This window comes from Choristoneura fumiferana, chromosome 9 (genome assembly GCF_025370935.1).
Source record: "Choristoneura fumiferana chromosome 9, NRCan_CFum_1, whole genome shotgun sequence".
Lineage (NCBI taxonomy): Eukaryota > Metazoa > Arthropoda > Insecta > Lepidoptera > Tortricidae > Choristoneura > Choristoneura fumiferana.
In genome coordinates this window covers 1,786,342-1,810,159 of record NC_133480.1, presented here as the reverse complement: position 1 = coordinate 1,810,159, position 23,818 = coordinate 1,786,342, and the positions used below count along the sequence as shown (strand labels likewise).

General features: G+C 37.1%; 1 protein-coding gene across 1 annotated transcript in view; it reads right to left on the bottom strand.

Moving 5' to 3' along the window:
* Positions 1–19,716, bottom strand: part of LOC141431429 (cholesterol transporter ABCA5-like) — a 58,692-nt gene extending 38,976 nt beyond the window's left edge. Inside the window, 1 exon segment of the mRNA XM_074092603.1 lies at positions 19,515–19,716. Coding sequence (XP_073948704.1) covers positions 19,515–19,579 — 65 coding nt within the window. The 5' untranslated portion in view covers positions 19,580–19,716.
* Between the last annotated feature and the right edge of the window lie 4,102 nt (positions 19,717–23,818).

The following is a 23,818-nucleotide window of genomic DNA, read 5'->3' as shown; positions in this document are numbered from 1 at the left end:
GTTGCCGTTATAACAACAAATACTAAAAATAGAATAAAACAATTATTTAAGGGGGGCTCCGATACAACAAACGTGATTTTTGCCGATCTTTGCTCGATTTTAATGACGGCAACAGATAATCCCATACAACAAACGTGTTTTTTTTTGCTAATGTCTCACGAGGATATAGATAATGGTACGGTATCCTTCGAGCGCGAGCCCGACTCGCACTTGACCGTTTTTATTTATTATTTTTTTATAGTAAAATAATTGGTGGTAGGTCCTTTTAATGTCTTATGTAGGACTGTTTAATTAGTAGCTAAATAGCGAGGGCGCGCCGATAGATGGCGTGCTATTAGCCCAAACGGCCGGCAGCTAATGGGTTTCCGGCACTGTCTTCATTCAAATAACGAAGCGTTTTGTAACATAACTCAGGGTGTTTGGGCACAGAATAACTAATAGTACTACCGTACAGAAGGGACTCTCTCGAACAAAAGTCAACTCAAGAACAAAGGTCACCGGCACACAACTACCCGCGTTTTCATCATCATTTTCAATACAACTGTCAAATGTAGGGTACTTAAATGTAGGTTGGGTTAGTCCCACGCCCCCACCTGTCGCTCCCCCTTCGCTGAGGCGCGGTGCGCTTTTATCGATACAAACGTGTAAAATCTGCCGAAACGTGATGAAAACGCGCAGAGGACGCGTGCATCAAAAACGCGCGTCGTCAGCACATAAAAAACGTCGCTCAAGGTCCTTTACTGCTTCAAATCTCACTCTCCAGCTCGCTGAAAATGTTCGCTCCACGCCACTGGCCACCGTACTTTATAAGTATAAAAACTTAGAGCTAAAACACTCCGGAGACCACTTGTCACCTCCGTAACTTTACAGTAGTAATAACGTCAAAATGCCAAGGGCAGCGAAGTATTTGGGACGCGCACAATCGTCCGAAGTAAGAGACTTATGTTCCCAAAGGGATTTGAGCTTCAAGTGATTCACGAACCGACTTTAAAAAAAAAGTTGAACTGTGATTTTTTCTGTGTTCAGTCAATATTTTACCATATTTTTTGTATTAAGCAATTTATTTAATTTTTTTTTGCATTTATGAGTGTGTACTAGGATTGAGTACCTACTACCCCTTATTTCGTCTAACATTAACTTTCATAATATCAATTGGCATAACATAATTGTTCATAACATTGAACTGGCATAATACTAAAAATGCATAACAATTATAGCATAACTAGCTTTTACCCGCGGCTTCGCACGCGTAAACTATTCGGTCTGGTAGTTGCAATTGAAATTTTCGGGATTTTACGAAATTCCCCTGGAAATTTCCAAAATTTATATCGTGGTCTTCATTGAGGTTGTGTTGCGAATAACTGTACAAAATTCAAGACTCTAAACCCAGTGCTAAAATTTCAAAATTTTTCCCTATCCAAATTCAAATTCATATCATTTATTCAGTAAATAGGCCGCAATGGGCACTTTTACACGTCATTTTTTTAAATACCAGCACTTTCGGAAAGACCATCATTGCCAAGAAGAATGCGCCGCAAGAAGCTTGGCAGAAAGTCATTTTTTCAAAATAAAATAAGTACAAATAAAATACTTAAAAACTACAGTAAGTATACAATTAAAGAAAAATTACAAAATAATAATAACAATAATACACGGATGTATGGGGTCCCTTAGTTACAAAACTATCCCGTGGAAATATCGGGATAAAAAGTAGCGTATGTGTTATTCCAGACGTCCGGCTACCTACATACCAAATTTCATGCCTCTAAGCCCAGCGGTTGTTATTTCGAGATTTTATCCCTAGTTATCCCGTAGGAATATCGGGTCAAAAAGTCACTTAAGTGTTATTCCAGATGTCCAGTTACCTACATACCAAATTTCATGACTCTAAGCCTAGCGGTTATTATTTCGAGGTTTTATCCCTATCCCGTGAGAATATCGGAATAAATAGTAGCCTATGTGTTATTCCAGAGGTCCAGCTACCAACATACCAAATTTCATGGCTCTAAGCCCAGTGGTTGTTATTTCGAGATTTTATCCCTAGTTATCCCGTAGGAATATCGGGTCAAAAAGTCACTTAAGTGTTATTCCAGATGTCCAGTTACCTACATACCAAATTTCATGGCTCTAAGCCCAGCGGTTGTTATTTCAAGATTTTATCCCTAGGTATCCCGTGGGAATATCGGGTCAAAAAATCACCTATGTTTTATTCCAGACGTCCAACTACCTACATACCAAATTTCATGACTCTAAGCCTAGCGGTTGTTATTTCGAGATTTTATCCCTATCTCGTGGGAATATCGGGATAAAAAGTATCCTATGTTTTAATCCAGGTTATAAACTAACTTTCCGCCAAATTTCATCCAAATCCGTCCAGCCGTTTAAGCGTGAAAAAGTAACAAACATACTCACTCACTCACTCACTCACAAACTTTCACATTTATAATATTAGTAGGATAATGAATCCGTATATTTGAAATATGTGCAACAATGTGAACTTTAATTGTCTTGAAATTATTCGTATAAATATGTTTAGTGAATTAGATGGGTCAGGTCAAAACCGACTCAGGTTAGCTTCGCTCCCGCCTTAGCCTTCGATGTTAGGTACTTTTATGTAACAACCTGATAAGTATAGATATTTTCACATAGCAAATACACTTCTTATGTAAATTAACGTTATGCTTATAAAATTTACGCCACGTCATCTTTATAGCGAAGCGCATAATAAAAATAATATCATGGGTGTTAAATTATGCGAATTAATGTTACACGAATGAACAATTGTGAGAAATAACTTTATACCAAATCGAATTAGGAATATTACGTTATGCGAATCAACGTAGACCACTGGTATTATACAAGGTGGGCCCTGTAACAGGAACAAAAAATTAAACCACAGCTTCCACTCTTCATCTTGAGCTAATTTAGTTCTACAACTTTTGAAAATAACTTGTATTATGATTTTTATTATAGTTTAGAGTTTGATTATACGAGCAATGTATTGCGAAATCCGTCATTTTGTTACGTGACAGGCTATGTCATTTAGGCTACCTATTGGATGCCGTAGGGCAAACCTAGGCTTGTCGGTGATACTTGGTAATTGGGTGAGTTACTTTATTGTGTACTAAGTGGATCTTACACAGATATCATATTAGATGAGGAAATACAAAATATAAAATCGACGGCAGCTGTTATTTCTGATGCTTGCAATCGGGTTGGCAATAAGGGCGATTTCCTTAATTGCTTGCATTTCCTAATACGTGATATATGTGTAAAATAATAGTAGATAGTATCACCGTATTACCAAGTATCACCGATAAGGCAAGGTTTTCCCTACATTGAAAATACCATTTAATTTGTTTGGAATAAACACAATGATAAAATTATTTAATTTCGGAAAGTTACAGAACTAAAGTAGTTTCATTTGAGTGGCAGAACCTGTGTTTTAATTTTTACCTGCTGTTACAGGGCCCACCCGGTATATACAAGGCATAGGATAGACAGACTAGAGTCAAATGGCTTACCATAGGGTGTGGCGGGGTCGGCCATGGTTTGATCGGTGTGACGTCTTGCCCAGCGCTCGTAAAGAAGCCTGGCTTAATTACAAACGTTTACTTATCGCTTTTACCCGTACCTTTATGACAGAATACAAATAAAATAAAAATGGCTTGTATTCATTCCTTACATGTTTATAGTTAACTAGAGTTTACCCGCTGCTTCGCACGCGTAATTTATCAGCGCCGGCAGTTGAATTGTGACACCGGGATTTTACTGTTTCCCGTGGGAATTTCAAAAAATTGCATCAAGATTGCATCGTGGTTTTCATAGACGTTGTATTAGAAACAACAGTTTCAAATTTCAAAAGGATAGCGGTTGAAATTTCGAAGTTTTTTCCCATACCCATGGAAATATCGGGGTAAATCAAAGTAAAGCCTGACCAGACATATATGACTATTCGCCATGTTGCGAAATTTAATTGGAATTAATTTCTTACACTGGCAATAATTTTAATGATTGTCAGTGTCACTGTGGCGGTTTCTTTGAACAATAACAAAAAATACCCAAAAACGATTAGTAGTCAACAACGGGTCATTGTAAATAATGTTTATAATAAACTACTGAAAAAAAAACGCTTGGGGAATGAAACTATATATTTCACTACAAAACCTTTACAAATTAACATCAGAGCTAACAGGTAAACGTTGTAGACAAGTCAAGATGTCATTTTTCCGACTTACTGCAGGGCTACTACGAAACTCGAAACTCGAAGTTCGTGTCGTGCGGTCCCTCTGACACTTATACTATTTAATACGAGAGCGAGAGGGACGGTACGATACGAACTTCAATTTTCGAATTTCGGAGTGCCGAGAGGGCCGAACTATTGCCATATAAATAAGAACAATAGCGCCCTCTTGACAATAGTCATATATTTTTGGTTTACCTTTAGTTATTGTGTGTTACAGTTACAGGTCAATTACACAGGTGTTATGATTTATATCTACGTTTCTCTGTAACATGTCAATACGACATACAACTTAACTTAAAAAACATAAAATGTAGCCTATGTAATATTATTCCAGTCGTCCTGCTACGCTACAAATTTGGTACGGAAATAGTCTAATACCCTAGGAAAGCAGGATAATTTGTATCCAGGAAAATTGCATAATTTCTACGGCCTCATTGCAGACGGAGTCGCGGGCAATAGCTCGTTTATAATATTTGTAACGATTGACTTCAAACGATCGTTTCTCGCCCATTGAAAGATGACGACGTATGATCCAAATACTATACAGCCCCAACAATGCAGACATTCAAATAAAGCTATATTAATTTAATTCATAGTGTTATCCCCAGACATAACTCACTCAGTGTAGGTCGGTAGCAGCTGCACAAACCTACACTTCGTTTACTTTAGCATTAGAAAGAAGGTAAGGGATCTTAACGTGTCTTTTTTAACACTTTTAAAAATATATCACAGTATTATATAGCAAGGACAAATGGTTATTTTAAATTATTTTAGTTTTGTTTCATTTAAACTTTTTTCAATAAAAAGACTCGTCAAGAGTTGTCACCCTTTTTCTAATCCCGCTAATATTATAAATACGAAAGTTTGTAAGTCTGTTTGCTTGTTACCTCAACACATCTAAACCGCTGCACCAATTTAGATGAAATTCGGTTCACAGATAGTTTGAGTCCCGGGGAGGGACAAGGGATAACTTTTATCCCGGATAATTGCACAGTTCCCGCGGGATAGCGATAAACCAATTATACGCGGACGAAGCTGCGGGCAACTGCTAAAATAAACGAAGTATAGAAGAGAAAGGTCGCAACAGCCGTCACCTTCACCTTATGAAAATACGCTCTTTTCGATGGCAAAGTACAGCTGTGCAAATCGATAAGAGAAAGGTCGCGTCAACTAAGACATTCCCAACCTGAAAGTAAATACCCCTTTATGGGGTAAAACTGTCTGATAGGGCAACTAGCAACGTCACCAGAAATAGTGCGTACGGGAGTTAATAATAATAAAAGAAATAAGTATTATGGGTTCTTTGACCGACACCAATCGACCTATGCCCTTAGTGTAAGTTTTCGGTTACAAAATACGTCTCGATCGCGTTCGCGTTAAAATCTCAATTTGTATACACGAACAGCGCCTCTAGCGGCACGTTTGCGATGTTCGTGTTTCCATACAAATGCGATCGAGACGTACTTTGTAACCGAAAACTTACACTAAAGGTACTAGTCTCAAACTTAAGCAAAACTTGTACTGTCGAACAAACAGATTTACGTACAACCAGGTTGAAGCCTTTTAATAATCAATTCCATTATGATTTCTTTGATAAGAGTTAGTATGTTAACTAACATGACATAACAGCTCAAAGGTTCCACTATGGTATAGGACTCAGTTTGGTCTACTGTAGTATGGATAACAAGACAACAGATAGACATTTGTTATATAAAATTGCTGTTGTTTTCGCCAATCTAATCCGGATAGATTAGGAAGCCTTACGATATAAATAAATTATGTCGGATAGACTAAAAGGTGTTATAAACTTATAAGAAGCCTTAGCCGGTCTGTCTGGCGTTGACGTCATTGAATCCTTCATTAACGAGGTGTATATCAATCCAATTTATAAATTTACAAAACAGATTTAATCAAAATTATTGTATAAACCCACTGGATCGAATCAATAATACATTTATCTATAATTCGTGTCTTTTAACTAGACGTCTAATCACTTTTTTCACCAAAATTCACTTGATTTCAATATTTAATTCTCATTTGAAAAACCTTCGTCAGAATCTGACGTTATTTCTTGAATGAAACTCGTGTATTGTATAATCTGTAGTAGAATAGACTAGCGTAGAGATGGAGGCAAATTTGGCATTTCAAAAATCGATTAATGCTCGATTGAATAAGCGATTTTTAATTACTTACCTTAAAATAAAAAACATAGTTACTGCTTTTATAATTGAATAAACGTCTTTAGAATTAAATCAAGTTTGTATTGTTTTTGGTGGTTTTAGCATGTTTGCAGACTACAAAGCCGTGGTGGCCTAGTGGTTTGACATAAGGGCTCTCAAGCTGAGGATCGTAGGTTCGAATCCGGCGCGCTCCTCTGAGTTTTTCGAAATTCGTTATGTGACCCCCAAAAAAATTATGACATTATAAAATGTGTAAAAAATCAGCATTACTTATGGTGCTCCCACATCGGCTGTTATAAATCTTTTATATAACGTTATAAAACACGATAACATTGTCTAACACTTTATAACTTTTGTTACAACTTGTTAGATTTTTTAAACGCTCCCACATTGGTATAAAAATGTTATATAACACCATATAAAAATTATAACATTTATAAGTATAACAGCCAATGTCGACCGGATGGCTAAGTGGTTAGAGAACCTGACTACGAAGCTTGAGGTCCTGGGTTCGATTCCCGTGTCGGGGCAGATATTTGTATGAAAAATACGAATATTTGTTCTCGGGTCTTGGGTGTTTAATATGTATTTAAGTATGTATCTATCTATATAATTATATTTATCCGTTGCTTAGTACCCCATAACACAAGCTTTGCTAAGCTTACTTTGGGACTAGGTCAATTGGTGTGAATTGTCCCGTGATATTTATTATTTATTATTTATAAGTATAACAGCCAATGTGGGAGCACTATAATAAAATGGAATACGGAAGCGGCGATTTCCAACTCAAACTTTCCCTATTTACAACCTTTTATTTAATTTGCCCTGTTTGTTGTTGTTTTTTAACCCCCGACGTAAAAAGAGGGGTGTTAATATAAGCTTGACCTCTATGTGTGTCTGTGCGTCTGTCTGTGGCACCGTTGCTCTTAAACAGGTGAACCGATTTGAATGCGATTTTTTTTACTTGAAAGCAGGGTTGCTAGCGATTGTTTTTAAGCATGTTTTATCAAAATCGGTTCCGCCATTTTTGAGAAATCTTGAAATTAAATGAAATCGTTTCTTGCAAGTCCTTACATTTTTACTTTTTAGGGTTCCGGGGCCCAAATGGCAAAAATGGAACCCTTATAAGTAGTTTCGCCATGTCTGTCTGTCTGTCCGTCCGCGGCTTTGCTCAGGGACTATCAAGGCTAGAAAGCTGTAATTTTGCACGGATATATATGTAAACTATGCCGACAAAATAGTACAATTAAAAATTAAATAAATATTTTTTTTAGGGTACCTCCCATAGCCGTAAAGTGGGGGTGATTTTTTTTTCTCATCTAACCCTATAGTGTGGGGTATCGTTGGGTTGTTCTTTTAAAACCATTAGGGGTTTGCTAAGACGATATTTCGATTCAGTGATTTGTTTGCGAAATATTCAACTTTACGGTGCAAATTTAAAAAAAAATCGAGCGACCCTCCCTCTAAAATCTAAACCGGTGGGTGGAGAAATTTAAAAAAATTCAGGATGGTACTAAGTATATCAAACTTTCAAGGAAAACTATAACGGCTAAGTTTGCTTGAGAATTATTAGTAGTTTATGAGTAAATAAAATATACCTAAAAAAAATATTAAGTACTTATTTTTTTCGTAATGGCTACGGAACCCTATTTTGGGCGTATCCGACACGCTCTTGGCCGGTTTTTACTCACTTCCAGATGTCGGATTGATTTGAAACTTGCTATACATATGTAAGCTAGATCAATGCAAGTACATCAAACAAAAAGTGCAGTCAACGAGAAGTTGGTTTTTTTTTTAACAAAAACCATTTCTTAAATAGTATTAAATGCCCTCTGGTGCGGGTGTGTCGAGGCCGGGCGTGATTCGGCGGGTGTGGCGGATCGAGGCTGGGGGGCACTATACTAGCTCTATTTATTTGCTGTCAAACATACCCTGCTTTAGTGCTGGGTAATTTGATTGGTTTTTAAGTCGGCAATCGAATTTAAGGAAGAGCTAATACTGTGTTAACTATTGTAAATGCATGAAAAGCTGAAAGTTATTACGCCGTATACATCCGATAGGATTGGTCTAGCTCAGTGTTTTTCAAACTGTCCTTATGACATGACAGGATGACCCTTAAGGGGGTCGCGGTATTTTTGAAATACTCTCACCGTTATTGTGTATGATTATTTCATGTTTGTATTATCAACGTAGGATAATAGAAATAACTGTAATAAAACATGCTTAAAAACAATTGCTAGAAACCCTGCTTTAAAATAAAAAAAATCGCATTTAAATCGGTTCACCTGTTTAAGAGCAACGGTGCCACAGACAGACGCACAGACACACATAGAGGTCAAGCTTATATTAACACCCCTCTTTTTTTTTATCGATCTTCAAAAACAGGCAAAGTATCTTACTTACATTTAGTCATATCATCAAAATGATATATTTAATACAAATATTCCTTTGATTATTATATTGAGATCACAAAAGCAAGATGACGATGAGTGATTGTCTCTCGAAAGCGATCCCTACCAGATAACCATTTAGAAATAAAATTAAATATTATACTAGCTGCTGCCCGTAACTCCGCCTACGAAGAATTCTATTTTCGCTGTCCCGCGGGAAGTATGTACCTATTTATGCATCCAATTTTCTGTGAGCTAGACCAGTGTTTTTCAAACTTTTTGGACGCGACCCTGTAGGCAGGGGTCGCCAAATATTTTTCAAACTAGGGGGGTCGCGTAATAATAAGTAGCTTTTACTGGTGTTGTGGTAATCACCTACGTTTTATTCAAATAACATATGACGAAACAGTTTTTCACTAGAGTGGTTGTAATGTCCAAAACGTAAATATTAAAAGCAAATGGCTCTACTAGAATTTTTTTTATTAGGAGGGGGAGGCAACGTGCGTGCGGGTCATCTGATGGGAAATGAACACCACCGCCCATGAGTACCAACAACTCTAAAAGAGTCACTGGTCTGTTGCCGGCGTTTGAAGAAAGTCTAATAAGGTGTAAGCCCTCTTCTTAAAAGTCCCGATGTCATAGTTGTCTAGAAACACTGCAGACAGAAGTTGATTCCACAATTTCATTGTACAGTGGATCAAACTGATTTCACTATAATTTCCTTGACAAGAGTATGGGATGTCAACATGACATTAATAGCACAAAGATTCCACCCTAGTAATTAATCAGTTTCGACTGAAAGTGGCAGGAATTCTAGAATCTTCTAGGTTTAACCAAGAAAATACTTTATTATACTGTCTGAAAGCCTGCAAACTAAAGCTAGACACAGTGGCGTCCTAATCTTGGCGCGGGCCTCTGTAACCCAAGGCCGTCTGAATTATGCACCCTAGATCAATACCATAGAACGTCACAATAGCGTAGTTGAAAATTTTCATATTAAAGTTTTTGTATCGGTTCCATTTAAAACCTAGTGAAACAGCTGAGCGGAGCGAGGATAATAGGTAAATGAAGCGTTTCTATTGGTCCATGAAAAACACTCTTCGCAACACATCCTCGCACATCTCTGGTGGAAACGCAGCCGTATACTGAGAACTTTGCAGAATTAGGTACCTAACTTTGGGTTCTTCGTACTCAAAATCATTAGCACCATTGATTTGGATGAACTGTTTTTTGTCAGTTCTCTGGCTCTTTTTTCATACAGATTATATGGGTCTTTACAAATTGTACACTTAAAATTTTTATGGAAAATTGGAGACAGTTTTTTCTTCGTCAAAATCAATAGTGCTCACGAGCACCTGTATAAGATTTCCTAGCTTCAGAGTAAAAAACCGCGGACTGAGGGGCCTCGCGACTCGAAAGCTTCTCTTTTTTTACCCAAGTGCCCGAAGGAGGGATATTTCTTAATTATTAACTATGCAACAATCCATGCAGCTCATCCGCCTCTACGCTGCAAGAACATACACACCACACAAACCCAACTATAACCACCACTATTCTACGCTGACGCGTTTCCAACTCAACCAGAGTTCATCATCAGAGGTACACAACTGTTCACCATTCATTATGTTACAGAAATTGTTCTATACCAGGCATCGAACCTCTTAGTTTTCGAAGTTCATACGCGAAATTACATTTTAAATTTATGACGAGCTTTGCGGTGAAGGAAAACTTCGTAAAGAAACCTGCACAAAGCGAAGCAATTCAATGGTGTGTATGAATTTGACAATCTACACTGGGCCCGCGTAGGAACTACAGCCCTCTCATTCTGAGAGGACTTCTGTGCCCAGACGTACAGTATGTTACCGGCAACCAGGCTTTCATTAAGGGAGGTTAAAGTAACGTATTTCTGTAACTTAACCATGACATTAATTTAATTAATTAACTAAAATTCACACTGTTAACTTTCTTACAAAATTATGATTACCAGCAATGTACTCGTACAGCAAAGTAAATTGCCAAATAAGTGCAAATGACAGCCGACAGATACTTTGGTTATTACTTGTCAATTTACTTTGCTGTACATTGCTGGCAAATAGTTTTGTTAGAAAGATAACAAAGTCAAATTAATGTCATGGTTTAAGTAACAAAAATACGTTACTTTAACCTCCCTTAAAAAACCCTGGCTGGCGGTAACACACTGTATAGGCTAAGATAATGATTAAAATGTTACGCAGTTTTATTCAATGTCTGCGTCATTGGCCGTTTCAGTGGACGCATGACGCCCGTTTGACGTAGACAGGCGTAGGCGTGAAGTGTGAAGTCTGACAGCCGATGACTTATAGTTTGGTCTACGTATATGCGTACTTCAGTGGACAGGTAAATATTTTTTGAGTTTCCAGCATTGTAAATAAGTTTTCGGTGAAAATTTCGTTTTTAATACAAAGTTTTTTTGCTGACTGTACTTTTTGTTAACTATATTTATATTGTCACCTAGACTACATTTGCATACCTAATTTCAGGTCGATGCCATTAACCGTTGAAGAGTTCCGTCCTGTGGAGACGATCCTACCAGGATTATTGTATTGTCTTGCAATTTTCATAAGTATACCAAATTTCAAGTCAATCCAACTACTGGAAGTTGGTTGAATTTAACTTGCAAGATTTGATTACAGACAGACAGACAACGGGACAGATGAAACTAAATAAAAGCTTGTAAAATTGCACTCATTGGTCCTTTTTATACACTTTGTTAGATTTGATTTTTGTTAAGGAAACATTAAACAGATCAAATGATAGATAGTTTTCTCCAAGACACTAGTGGCCTAAATCTTACTGCTTGAAATTATACCTAAATAATCAAGAATTAAGATAATTAATTATAGGTACTAGTTAGTAATTATGATGCACAGTAAATAAAACAGTATATGTTCCGTACTTATTTTTTTAAATTCACACATTTGAAAAAGAAGGTCAAAAAGGAAGTTTTCTTAATGTCTCTCTAATGTGTCCTTGTTTCTTTTTGTTCAGTTTTTGTTCAAACGACACGATGTCTTTATAAAAAAAAATCTTTTCAAATATAGTATTGTATATTTCTTAAAAACAAACGAAATTGTGATATACAATTGAAATGATATAGAATGAAATAGAATTTCGAAAAACTCAGAGGTGCGAGCCGGGGTTTGAGCCCACGATCCTCTGCTTTAGAAGCGATAGGTCAAACCACTAGGCCACCACGGCTCTCTAAACTCTCTTGTACATGTATCTCAAAGTAAATTATGTATGTTTGTCTATTTCTGTACAATAAAGAGCAAAACTTACTTGCTGTTTTCAGCAAGAAAATTCATATTTCAATCTACCCCAAAAAGGGCCACAAATGAATTTGCACCAAACAGACTGATCTAAAAACAGCGCAGCGTTGGCCATTCATTTCTATAAATACAGCGGTTTAGTACTTTGCTCCCTCGTCATTACGTGGACAGATGAACACTTCTACGGACATTACTAGAAGAACAGAGGCAAGAACTCAAATTGTTAAAGTATGTTGTTGGAGCGATAAAGCCATCTATTGCTTCATCATCATCAACCGGAAGACGTCCACTGCTGAACTTAGGCCTCCCCCTTAAGGTGCGTCTACGCTAGGCGAACCGAGCACGAGCCGAACACAATGAGGGCTATCGTTTTTTGTCTCACTAGATGGCGCACTGTTGCGTGAGGTTTTTAAGTATGGCTTTCAAAGTCTGTGATTACGGGCGTGAAAACCAAGTTTAGATTAAAATCATATTTAATACACCTTAAAACCGTACCATAAAATTATCGAGCATGCCACAGTGTTGCGTAGTCCCCGTTTTGTTCGGAAAAAAGGGAGGACAAAGGTTTCCGAAAGACAAAACTGTCTCAAAACACAGACGTTCATTGCCCCGGAACGCATATTTGCTATAATTAATTTCAGATATTGCAAAATATTCACAAAATCCACAAAGGATTTCACAAAGGATTAGCGAGCAAGATGGTGGTAGCAATCCGGGCGGACCTTGCACAAGGTCCTACCACCTGCAAAAAATCCTGTGTTGTGAGGAGTGTGTTTTTCATGAACCAATAGAAACGCTTCATTTACCTATCCTCGCTCCGCTCAGCTTCATTTACCTATCCTCGCTCCGCTTAGCTGTTTCCACGGAAGCGTTTCTATAGGTTCATGAAAAACACATTCCTTGCAACCACATTCTCGCACATTTCTGGTGCAAACGTGTTTACACATATTGGATGTCTTTTAAAAAAAACCGGCCAAGAGCGTGTCGGACACGCCCAAAATAGGGTTCCGTAGCCATTACGAAAAGACTTAGTAGTATTTTTCTAAGGATTTCGTATTTTATACGGAATCTTCCAAGTTTAGGTATATTTTATACCTTAGGCTGCTTTTTACTCCTCAACTACTAATAATTCTCAAGCAAAGTTAGCTGTTATAGTTTTCCTTGTAAGTTTGATATACTTACTACCATCCTGATTTTTTTCAAATTTTTCCACCCATCGGTTTAGATTTTAAAGTTGAATATTTCGCAAACACTGAATCGAAAAATCGTCTTAGCAAACCCTTGATGGTTTTAAAAGACCTATCCAACGATACCCCACACTATAGAGTTGGATGATAAAAAAAAATCACCCCCACTTTACGTCAATGGGAGGTACCCTAAAAAAATTTATTTTTATTTTTATTGTATATATATATATCCGTGCAAAATTACAGCTTTCTATCATTGATAGTCCCTGAGCAAAGCCGCGGACGGACGGACAGACAGACAGACAGACAGACATGGCGAAACTATAAGGGTTCTGTTTTTGCCATTTTGGCTCCGGAAGCCTAAAAACGTAGGTTGGCGCAGTTTTTTTTTTATACCAGCTTTTCCTTAGCTTGCTAATGTCCAATTGACTTGAAATTTGAAATAAGTACTAATGTAAATTTGGTGACAATACAATAATGTGGTAGTGACATCTTGGTGGTCCTGCCAGGATCGTCTCCGCAGGAGGGAACTCCTCAATGGTTAAACTGGTGAATCTTTTTCTTCACATTTTTGAAATTTGATACGTATATACAGTTTAAATGACAATGCAAGTACAGTTAACAAAAAGTACAGTCAGCAAAAAAGCTTATTAAGAGTTAGGGATCCGTACGCGTTTGCAGCGCGTGGCAATGGACTAACGTCATTCAGCCACCGACAACCAAAAATGTTAAAAATCACAAAATACTAGCACAACTACTAAAATCTTTTCTCATTATAGAATCCGTAACATGTCTGTCCTTGAAATTACTAGACATTATAATTAACTAGATAACGCTGTCAGTGATAAACTGTCAGACTACGACTAAGATTAATGCTTCCAATTTTGAATTTATTTATGGCCTGTTTCATCAAGCATTGATATATTATATGTGCGTCTCTGTTTATTCGGACAAAACAAACAGAGACGGCATTTACATACCTATCTGTCACATAACATTTATAAATGAGAGGTCAAAAGAGACCTTTAGTCTAACTTACTGGAATTTTAGCAACAATCAGATTGCTCTTTGTAAAGTACCGGACTAAGTAAAAATGTTTTATGTATTATACAAGCCACCCGCCCCGGCGTCGCACAGGTACTACAGAGAAAGAGAGGGAGAGAGCGACATTTATCTATACATATTCGATACACAGAAAAACACATTAGGAGAAAATAATAAATTTAAAAAAAAGTACAAATTACTTAATATACTAATGACGAAAATGTGACTGAACCTATAATCTAATCGTGCAAGAATATTCCGTCTCACTCATGCACCCAGTTTTGTGGAGCTATTTTCAAATCCAAACAAAAATTCAAACGTTTTCTCTCTATAAACTTCTTCTGACAATAACCAACATGACAAAAATAGTTTTAACTAAATGGGTCTACACGAAACGAAACGAAATTCTGAAGCGATGCACGAATATACAGGTATAGGTATAAATATAAACGCATTGGCATAACAACTAGGTAAATACTCTTGGCACCAAATCAAAACATAAAACACATTTGCTTCATATTCATTTACTAGTTTTTATCCACGGCTTCCCGCGAGTAAACTATTTGATCCAGCAATCAAAATTGAAATTCCTGTACTGTTCTCAATTCCTATAGAAATTCTCAAAAAGTACGTTGAGATCTTACTGTTCTCAATTCCTATAGAAATTCTCAAAAAGTACGTTGAGATCTAACTGTTCTCAATTCCCATAGAAATTCTCAAAAAATACGTTGAGATCTAACTGTTCTCAATTCCCATAGAAATTCTCAAAAAATACGTTGAGATCTAACTGTTCTCAATTCCCATAGAAATTCTCAAAAAATACGTTGAGATCTAAGTTGACATGTCATATCGACGTCTGTGGTCTATGGATGGTTAGTGTTTTACTGTTTTGTTGTTTAATTTAGTTGCATTGTGTGTTTTGGTTTCATGTTGTTTGTTTTTATTATTATTATTTAATTAGTTTTGTATTTTGATTTTATTGCTTTTTGTTTGTTTGTTTGTTTATACTCTTTATTGTACAAAAAGGAAAAACAAAAAGGTTACCTAAATAAAAGTTGTGTTAAGTACAAATGCGGACTTATCCCTGCAGTGATCCCTGCCAGTCAACCTTTGAGTGGTAGAGGAGCAATCCAAAAAACAAGGATCGACAAATAGAGCAAAACATTTGAATAAATATAAATGCATATGTAAACCTCAAATACCTAACTATATACAATAAATATATAACACATATATAAAACATTATTATATATATTTTGTTTTTTGCAAGTTAATGTTTGTCGCCATCCGTGAAGTCGCCAAGCGGTCACAGCGGAAGACCAGCGTTGGCCTACACGGCCAACACTATGCTGAGCTGGGACCGCTTGGCGATTTCGCATATACATAATACTTGTTTTTATGTTAATGCTATTGTTTTATTCTTTTAATGTATTTTTACTATGTTTTATGTATTATAATATATTTATTTACATTGCATGAAAAACAGTGACAAAATAGTTATTTGTGTCACATGGGAGCAAAATGATGTATTTACGGCGAGGGCGGTACAATACAAGTAAGTGTAAATGACAGCCGACAGATACTTTGATTATTGCTTGTCAATTTACTTTTCTGTACATTGCTGGCAATTAAAATTTTGTTAGAAAGTTAACAAAGTCTGAATTTTTATTATGAATTAAATTAATATCATGGTTTTGGCTAAGTTACAGAAACACGTTACTTTAACCTACCTTTAAAAAAGCCTATCTGCCGGTAACACACTATGTACTCGTATATTTAGGGGCTGTTTCACTACCCATTGATTAATTTTATTTGACGGATAAATGTGATGCTGTCTTTGTCTATTCGAACAAAGCAAACGAGACGGCATCACATTTATCCGTCAAATAAATTTAATCAATGGATGGTGAAGCAGGGGGTTAGTCTTTAAAGTTTCAGGATTTTATCCCGTTTCAGGAGCAAAAGTCAAAAAACTACGTTTAAATGGCTAAGTAGATTATCACACTAATATTCAGTTATTCTTATCGCTTTTTTAATATTATTATTCTTTTGAAAACACCCTAAACTCGAAACAACCTCTTTACAAGCATACTTTGCGTCTGACCTCGCATTTCAGTATAAGAAAAAAAAATGTATATCTGTTATTGTTATTAAAGATGATCTCATTGCACTATACCACATACGTTTTAAGTTTATGTAGAACTAGATGAAAATATAGTTTATTTAGATACACTTAACCTGTATTATAAGTGTTAGTTAATATGTAAACCTCTTACTAACAATAACGTATGGTTAACATAGCATATGTTATGTATATTATTTTTATTATTACATGTATTTTTTTGTAAAAAGTTTTGCAATTGCTGTAACATTTATTCGTTAGATTACAAAAAATAAATAAACAAATAAAATAACATATCATAGGTACATAAAATAAACATAAAACACTGAAATTAACAGTTAAAAAGAAGACAAAGTGAACTAGCCTAAGAAACTTTAACTAAATATATATACATGTTACTATAAAAATAAAAAATATAAAATGAACACCCCATCTAAAAGATACTGAATACTGAATGTTCATATTGCAACAAGTCCACACAAAGGGCCCTCTACGCCGTAGACTCTAGTTCGTAGCACGAAATAGCTACGAAATCGGCTCTACGTTTGTGGTTTGATGCTTCGAGTTTGAGTTTAAGTTTCTTGCGGCGCATTCTTCTTGGCAATGATGGTCTTTCCGAAAGCGCTGGTAGTTTAATAAATGACGTGTAAAAGTGCCCATTGCGGCCTATTTACTGAATAAATCATTTGAATTTTGAATTTTGAGTAAATCATTATTAATATACAATACAACTCTACCCTCTGAACAAAGACCTTTTCGGGAATGTTATATTATAAATTATTTGGCAGATGAACATAAAAAAATGTAGGTATATTCCGAAGAATTAAATCGTAAATCAGTTATTTCTCCGTTAATATTGTGGCGTTTGGTCTTGTACCTAGGTTAGAAATATCCTAATCAACACGTTCTATTCATCTTTGTCCAGCGGGCAGAAACACGTTATATTATTTGCTTGAGTAAAAAATATGTGTTTTTGAAATAGTCATGTATGTTAGGAAGAACATATGTGATTTTCCCACTAACGTCGATAAGCCAAAGGCTACTAGAAACACAGGGAAGCTTAAAGTTCCATCTTACAGACTGGCTAAAACCAAAAAGTCTTTTCTGGGAAATTGCATACGTTTTTAATAAAAATTCCAAAAAATATTATAAATGAAACGGATACAAAATTCAGATCTATTGTCAAGAAGACATTAATATCAAAGGCGTATTATAAAGTTAATGATTATATCATGGACAGGGATATTTGGAAATAATTCCGATCCGCATTAGCGATTCCTTCAAATAGCGAACCTACTGTGTTAAAAATAAAGTTGTGTTAAATACTTGTGATGTATACATATCATTTAATAATATTGTAAATCTGTTTTAAAAAAAAATATATACCTCGTTGAGTTTCTTGCCGGATTCTTCTCAGCAGAGGTTTTTCCGAACCGGTGGTAGATTTTTTTTGACATTCATAAGTGCTTGTTATAGCCTAAATTGAATAAAGATATTTTGACTTTGACTTTGATGTTAATTATAGTATTAAAAATGTCTTATCCTTGATAAAAATTTTGTTGATGTACGTCAAGATATATGTTAAATTAAATATACAGATTAAATAAGCCAAAACCAGGCTCACACCTCTGAGTTTTTTTTAATTCATGTGCGAAATCACATCTGAAATTTGCCACGAGCTCTACGGTCAAGGAAAATATCGTGAGGAAACCTGCACAAACCTACGAAGCAATTCATAGCTGTGGGTGAAGTTCCCAATCCGCACTGGGCTCGTGTGGGAACTAAGGTCCAAACTCTCTAAGTCTGAGAGGAAGCGTGCCCTACAATGGTAAAAAAATCACCCTCTCTTTCGTAGGACTTTTTTTTCACATTTTGTACTTCGTACGCATCATTATTGAACACGCCAAATTGCGGTTTTCTAATAGGTACCTAAAATCTCCGAGCTGAGTGGGTAGATAGACAGAAATATGGCGAAACTATAAAGGCGGTAGGACCTTGTGCAAGGTCCGCCCGGATTGCTGCCACCATCTTGCTCGCTAATCCTGCCGTGAAGCAGCAGTGCTTGCACTGTTGTGTTTCGGCGTGGAGAGTAAGACAGCCGGTGAAATTAATGGCACTTGAGGTATCCCATCGTAGGCTTCTAGGTTGGCAACGCATCTGCAATCCCCCTGGTGTTGCAGGTGTCTATGGGCGGTGGTGATCTCTTACCATCAGAAGACCCACTTGCTCGTTCCGTTTTTTGGCAATTTTGACCACGGAACTCTTAAAAATTTAAATAGAGACAATTTACGTGGTAAGCAACAGGCGTCCTTATTATACAGAGAAATTTCTTCTCAATGGAAATTAGATTAAACACAAAAATAAATCAATTTATTAAAAAATATTTATTGCGTCATACATCTTTATGATTTTAAACTAGTAACACTTTAAAACGCTCTTACTTTGAATTGGTATTAAAAGTCTATTTAAGAAAGATATTTTAAAATGGGGTAATTATTTTTTGAGTGTCGCCACACCAGAAGGGTTTCACCTATCTCGAGTTTTGAATTTCCCTACTCGGAAGCTACCGGAAATTATTAATATTGACCTTCAAATATAATTTTATTAAACTTGACACTGGCACTATGCCCGAATAAAACTCGACATATGAAATTAAAAATAATGGACATAACTTTTTTTAGGAAAAATTTCTTAGTCGCAATTATGATTTTTTTAATGTTTATTAATAAAACTTTAAAAACAAGTGAGTTTAAAATATAATAAAAACGTCCATATCGCCATAACGCAAATTGTTTAAGTGTATCTAAATAGAATTTGCTACCACAATTTACAACAAACAATTGAAAAAAGAAATAATCGTTGGCAGTGGCCTTCTACAGCCAAATTAATATTTCATTCTTCGCAGTAGGTAGGTAACTGCAATTCTAAGGAGGTTGCGTTATAATATATAGGCTGCAATTTTTTATTCCTGGCATCTTGAGCTATTAAGTCCGGTAAAAAAAGAAGTTCGAAATGCAAAAATCAATTGGTTACTCACGTTAGCTGTTCGGTGCTGGCCGGCGAATCTCGACCGTCACTTGCGACGACATGGCGTTCAATCATGCAATTCAACGGACCTGCACTATTTTGTTTCACAATAAACACTGACACTATCAGCACCAAACACTACAACATTTTTACACAGCACCGTTTTTTGGATTATGCTAAATTTTTTATTGTGCGAGACGCGCGGTCCGGGCGGTAGCCATCTTGCTTTGGGGGAGCGTTTCGCGCGCGCGCCAAATTTAATGCGGTGTTGCCAGTGTAAAACTGTTGCTGAAGATGAGAGATTTAAAATGAAATTGGATAAGATAAGATAAAATTTATTTTTGTAGTGGTAGCTAGTTGCTGGTCATCTAGGTTCAATCCGGATAAGACTACGTATTGTATTTTTTTTCGTAGCTTTTTTTAAACACAACTAAACAAAGCAGTCAGCTGATGGAAATCAATCACCGCCGCCCATGGACACCCCTGTGACAAGGGGTATCACAGACGCATTGCCGCCCTTTGACAGCCTAATAAACAAGCCTATGTCTGTACATACCGCTTCAATCTATACCACTATTATTATAAAGAGGTAAAGTTTGTGGGATTGTAGTGGTAATATCTGGATCTACTGAACTGATTTAAATTCGGTATACAAATAGTTTTAATCCCGGGGAAGGACATAGCATAGTTTTTATCCCGGAAAATTACATAGTTCCCGCGGGATTACGATAAACGAATTCTACGCGGACGGAGTGCCAGTGCCAGTGAATTTAGAAGTTAAATAGTAGATTATTGTCGTGGTCTGGAAGTAGGCAATTGCTGGCTGAGTATGAGTATTAAACGACGAGCTTGCGAGTCCGTTTAACTAATACGAAGCCAGCAATTGCTATTCCAGCCGAGACTAATATAAAGCTTTTCTCAAAAATGGTGAATAATTCTGAAATAGAATAAACTTTTTCTCAAAATATTGTAAAATTTAATTTTATTCCAATATTTTCTTATGCTTTCCGCCTTTTTTCATTAAAAAATAAACTGCAGGTGTATTTTTCCACCGAAAACACCACAAGCTATTTCAGACCCAATAGAAAAAGTCCGGAGTTCCAACAAAATATCTGATACCGGCCATTGACTTGGCTGTATATATACGACTTGTGCCAATATTGCCATGGCCTTTTTAACTTTAAAAAAAACGTGACTGATTGCAGGCGCGCTAATTCATTATTGTCGAGCTAGCGCGCCTGCAATCGTTTTAACTTTTTAATTTTTCGCTGACCATAAACTATGCACTTCACCTTCTGATATGTAAAGAATAATGTCAACTTTTACGGTCATTTTTGAGAAAAATCAATTGTAAGTCTCAGCGTTATTCTATTTATATGGTTTTTCTATTTGTATGGCCAAAAGTAAAACTACAATACTCTAATGTTATATTATATCGCTCTTAATATATTACTGGCACTTGAGGTATCCCATCTTAGGCCTCTAGGTTGGCAACGCATCAGCAATACCCCTGGTGTTGCAGATGTTTATGGGCGGTGCTGATCTCTTATCATCAGGAGACCGACATGCTCGTTTGCCATCCAATCGATTAAAAAAAAAACTAAAGCGATAAGGCCGCCTGTTGCATACCTTGGAAAATCTCTATATACCTGTGCATTCTGTATACCATGTGTTGATGTTCAATAAAAAGTAATTGTATTGTATTATTTTTTATATAAAAAAAAAAAAACAATTTCCCGATTACTAACTCTCCCACGCTGGCAACCCTGGTACGCATGCGCGTTCCCGCCACTGCATTACGACGCGTACACTTGCGCCTATTTTTATTTGCCACGCGACCTAAAAGCCGACATACGTCCGTAGGGCCCCAAGGTTTAATCAGGGTCTCAAGGTCCATTGAGGGCCCAAGGTTATTAAAAGCAGGTACAGATTTACACAGACCTTATGTCAACTTCCTTTGTTTTCCTACTTTATTTTCCTTTAGTACTTCCTATATTTTTCGGACACCTGTGAATACGTCTGTTTGTAAAGCAATTGGATGAGTCTTTTAAAAGATATAAAATGTTATATTATGACTTTTTTATTTTTTATGAATGCCTCACTCTTGCCGTTTTTTAGTAAGACGTATTTTGAGAAGCCGTGTTGGCCTAGTGGTTTGACCTACCGCCTCTCAAGCAGAGGGTCATGGGTTCGAACCCCGACTCGCACCTCTGAGTTTTTCGAAATTCATGTGCGGAATTACATTTGAAATTTACCACGAGCTTTGCGGTGAAGGAAAACATCGTGAGGAAACCTGTACAAACCTGCGAAGCGATTCAATGGTGCGTGCGAAGTTCCCAATCCGCATTGGGGCCCGCGTGGAACTATGGCCCAAGCCCTCTTGTTCTGAGAGGAGGCCTGTGCCCAGCAGTGGGACGTATATAGGATGGGATGATGATGTATTTTGCCAATGTCCACGTAGAGTCATAACACACATGAGGAGACTGTTCGGTTTATGAAATTTTGATCTTGGGGAAGGAACAGACCGTTGGCGTTTATCCTTTTTTTCGTACGCGTAAAACATTAGATTAGGTTGAATTGACATTCTGGGAATATACTATATTCCCACGGCAATTATGTAATACTTCATAGAGATCTTCTTTTTACGTAGTTTGAGAAACAAAAATCTGTGCATAATTTAATGTCCTACATGTCATGTCTCCACAAAGTCGTCCCAAAGCAAGTAAGAAAATAAGAAAATTATAGAGCAATGTAGGTACTCAAATTAGTCCAGCTGTTTTAGCGTTAAGGAGTAACAGCGCACGCGCACGCGCACGCGCACGCACACGCACACGCGCACGCACACGCACACGCACACATGAAAGTAGGTTTGCATTTATAATATTATATTACCTATTAGTCGGACAGGATGGCCATGAAACAAAACACATCAATCTTTAGATATAGGTAACGATATAAGTAATTCAGAAATAACTGCGTCTCAATTTTACTGGAAAAAGAACTTAGCCATGGTTGGGAAGCCGAAAGGTGCCTCTTCTGGATTTTCATTGTCGCCTACAGAGTTTACTTGCGCTCCCGCTTCTTCGGATTCCACCTCAGGCGCTATTTCCTCACTTGCTTCCTCAGTTTCAGGCTCGGGTGCTGCTTTCTCGTTTTCAGGTTCAGGCTGAGGCACAACTTCTTCACTTTCGGGCTCTGGTGCGACTTTCTCGCTTACTTCTGGTTTTGGAGCTATTTCTTCTTCCGTTTCAGGTTCAAGGGACTACTTCTTGGCTCTCTTCACTTTCCGGTTTGGGTGCAACTTCTTCTTCAGTTTCCGGCTCTGGTGTGATTTCTTTCTCCGTTTTAGGTTCAGGGGCTACTTCTTCGCTTTCTTCACTCTCCGGCTCCGGTGCAACTTCCTCTTCAGTTTCAGGCTCTGGCGCTGCTTCCTCGCTTTCCTCAGATTCTGGTTGTGTGGCAATTTTTTCTTCAGTGTCAGGCCCAGGTGCGACTTCCTCGCTTTCTTCAGGCTCAGGTTCTGGGTTAACTTCTTCGCTTGATTCAGCAGATTCTTCAAAGCTTGATTCACTGGAACTGCTTTCACTGGGCGGCTCTCCGTGCTCCCAGTCGAAGTTGATGCCGGTTACTTGGCGGTAATAGTCGTGGTAGTGACCAGGACGAATGAAGCCTGGAATATAAAGGCCTAGTGTTAAGATTATTTTGAAAAAATGGCCAAGTACGAGTCGGAGAGTTCACCACTCGTCACTTTATAGGGATATGCAAGCGATCAAGATTTTGGTAAGATTGGTCGAGTTTTTATTATGATAAATAATATAGTGTTAATGAGTCGCTAGTCATAGTACATTGTGTCTTAAGGGCGGTAAATAAGGAATTACGAACGAGAGTCTAACGAGTTAATGAGTCGATGTTCGTAATACTAGTACCGTCCGTGCGACATACAATGTTTTCCAGCACATTTGTGAGTAAAATTGTATATTTGTAAAAGAAAAACTAATTACTAAATGTCACTTTAACGTTCCATATCTCAAAAACAGCTGAACCGATTTTGATAAAACATGTCTAAGAAGCATCGCTAAAAAACCTGCTTTCAATCAAAAAAACCGCATTCAAATCGGTCCACCCGTTTAAGAGCTACGGTGCCACAGACAGACATACAGACACAGACATACAGACAAATAGACACACATAGCGGTCAAACTTATAACACCCCTCTTCTTGCGTCGGGGGTTAAAAAGTGCCGATACCACTGATTGCGCTCTTGGCATACATGACATAATGGGTTTGTGTGATTTGTATGTGTTCTGACAGTGG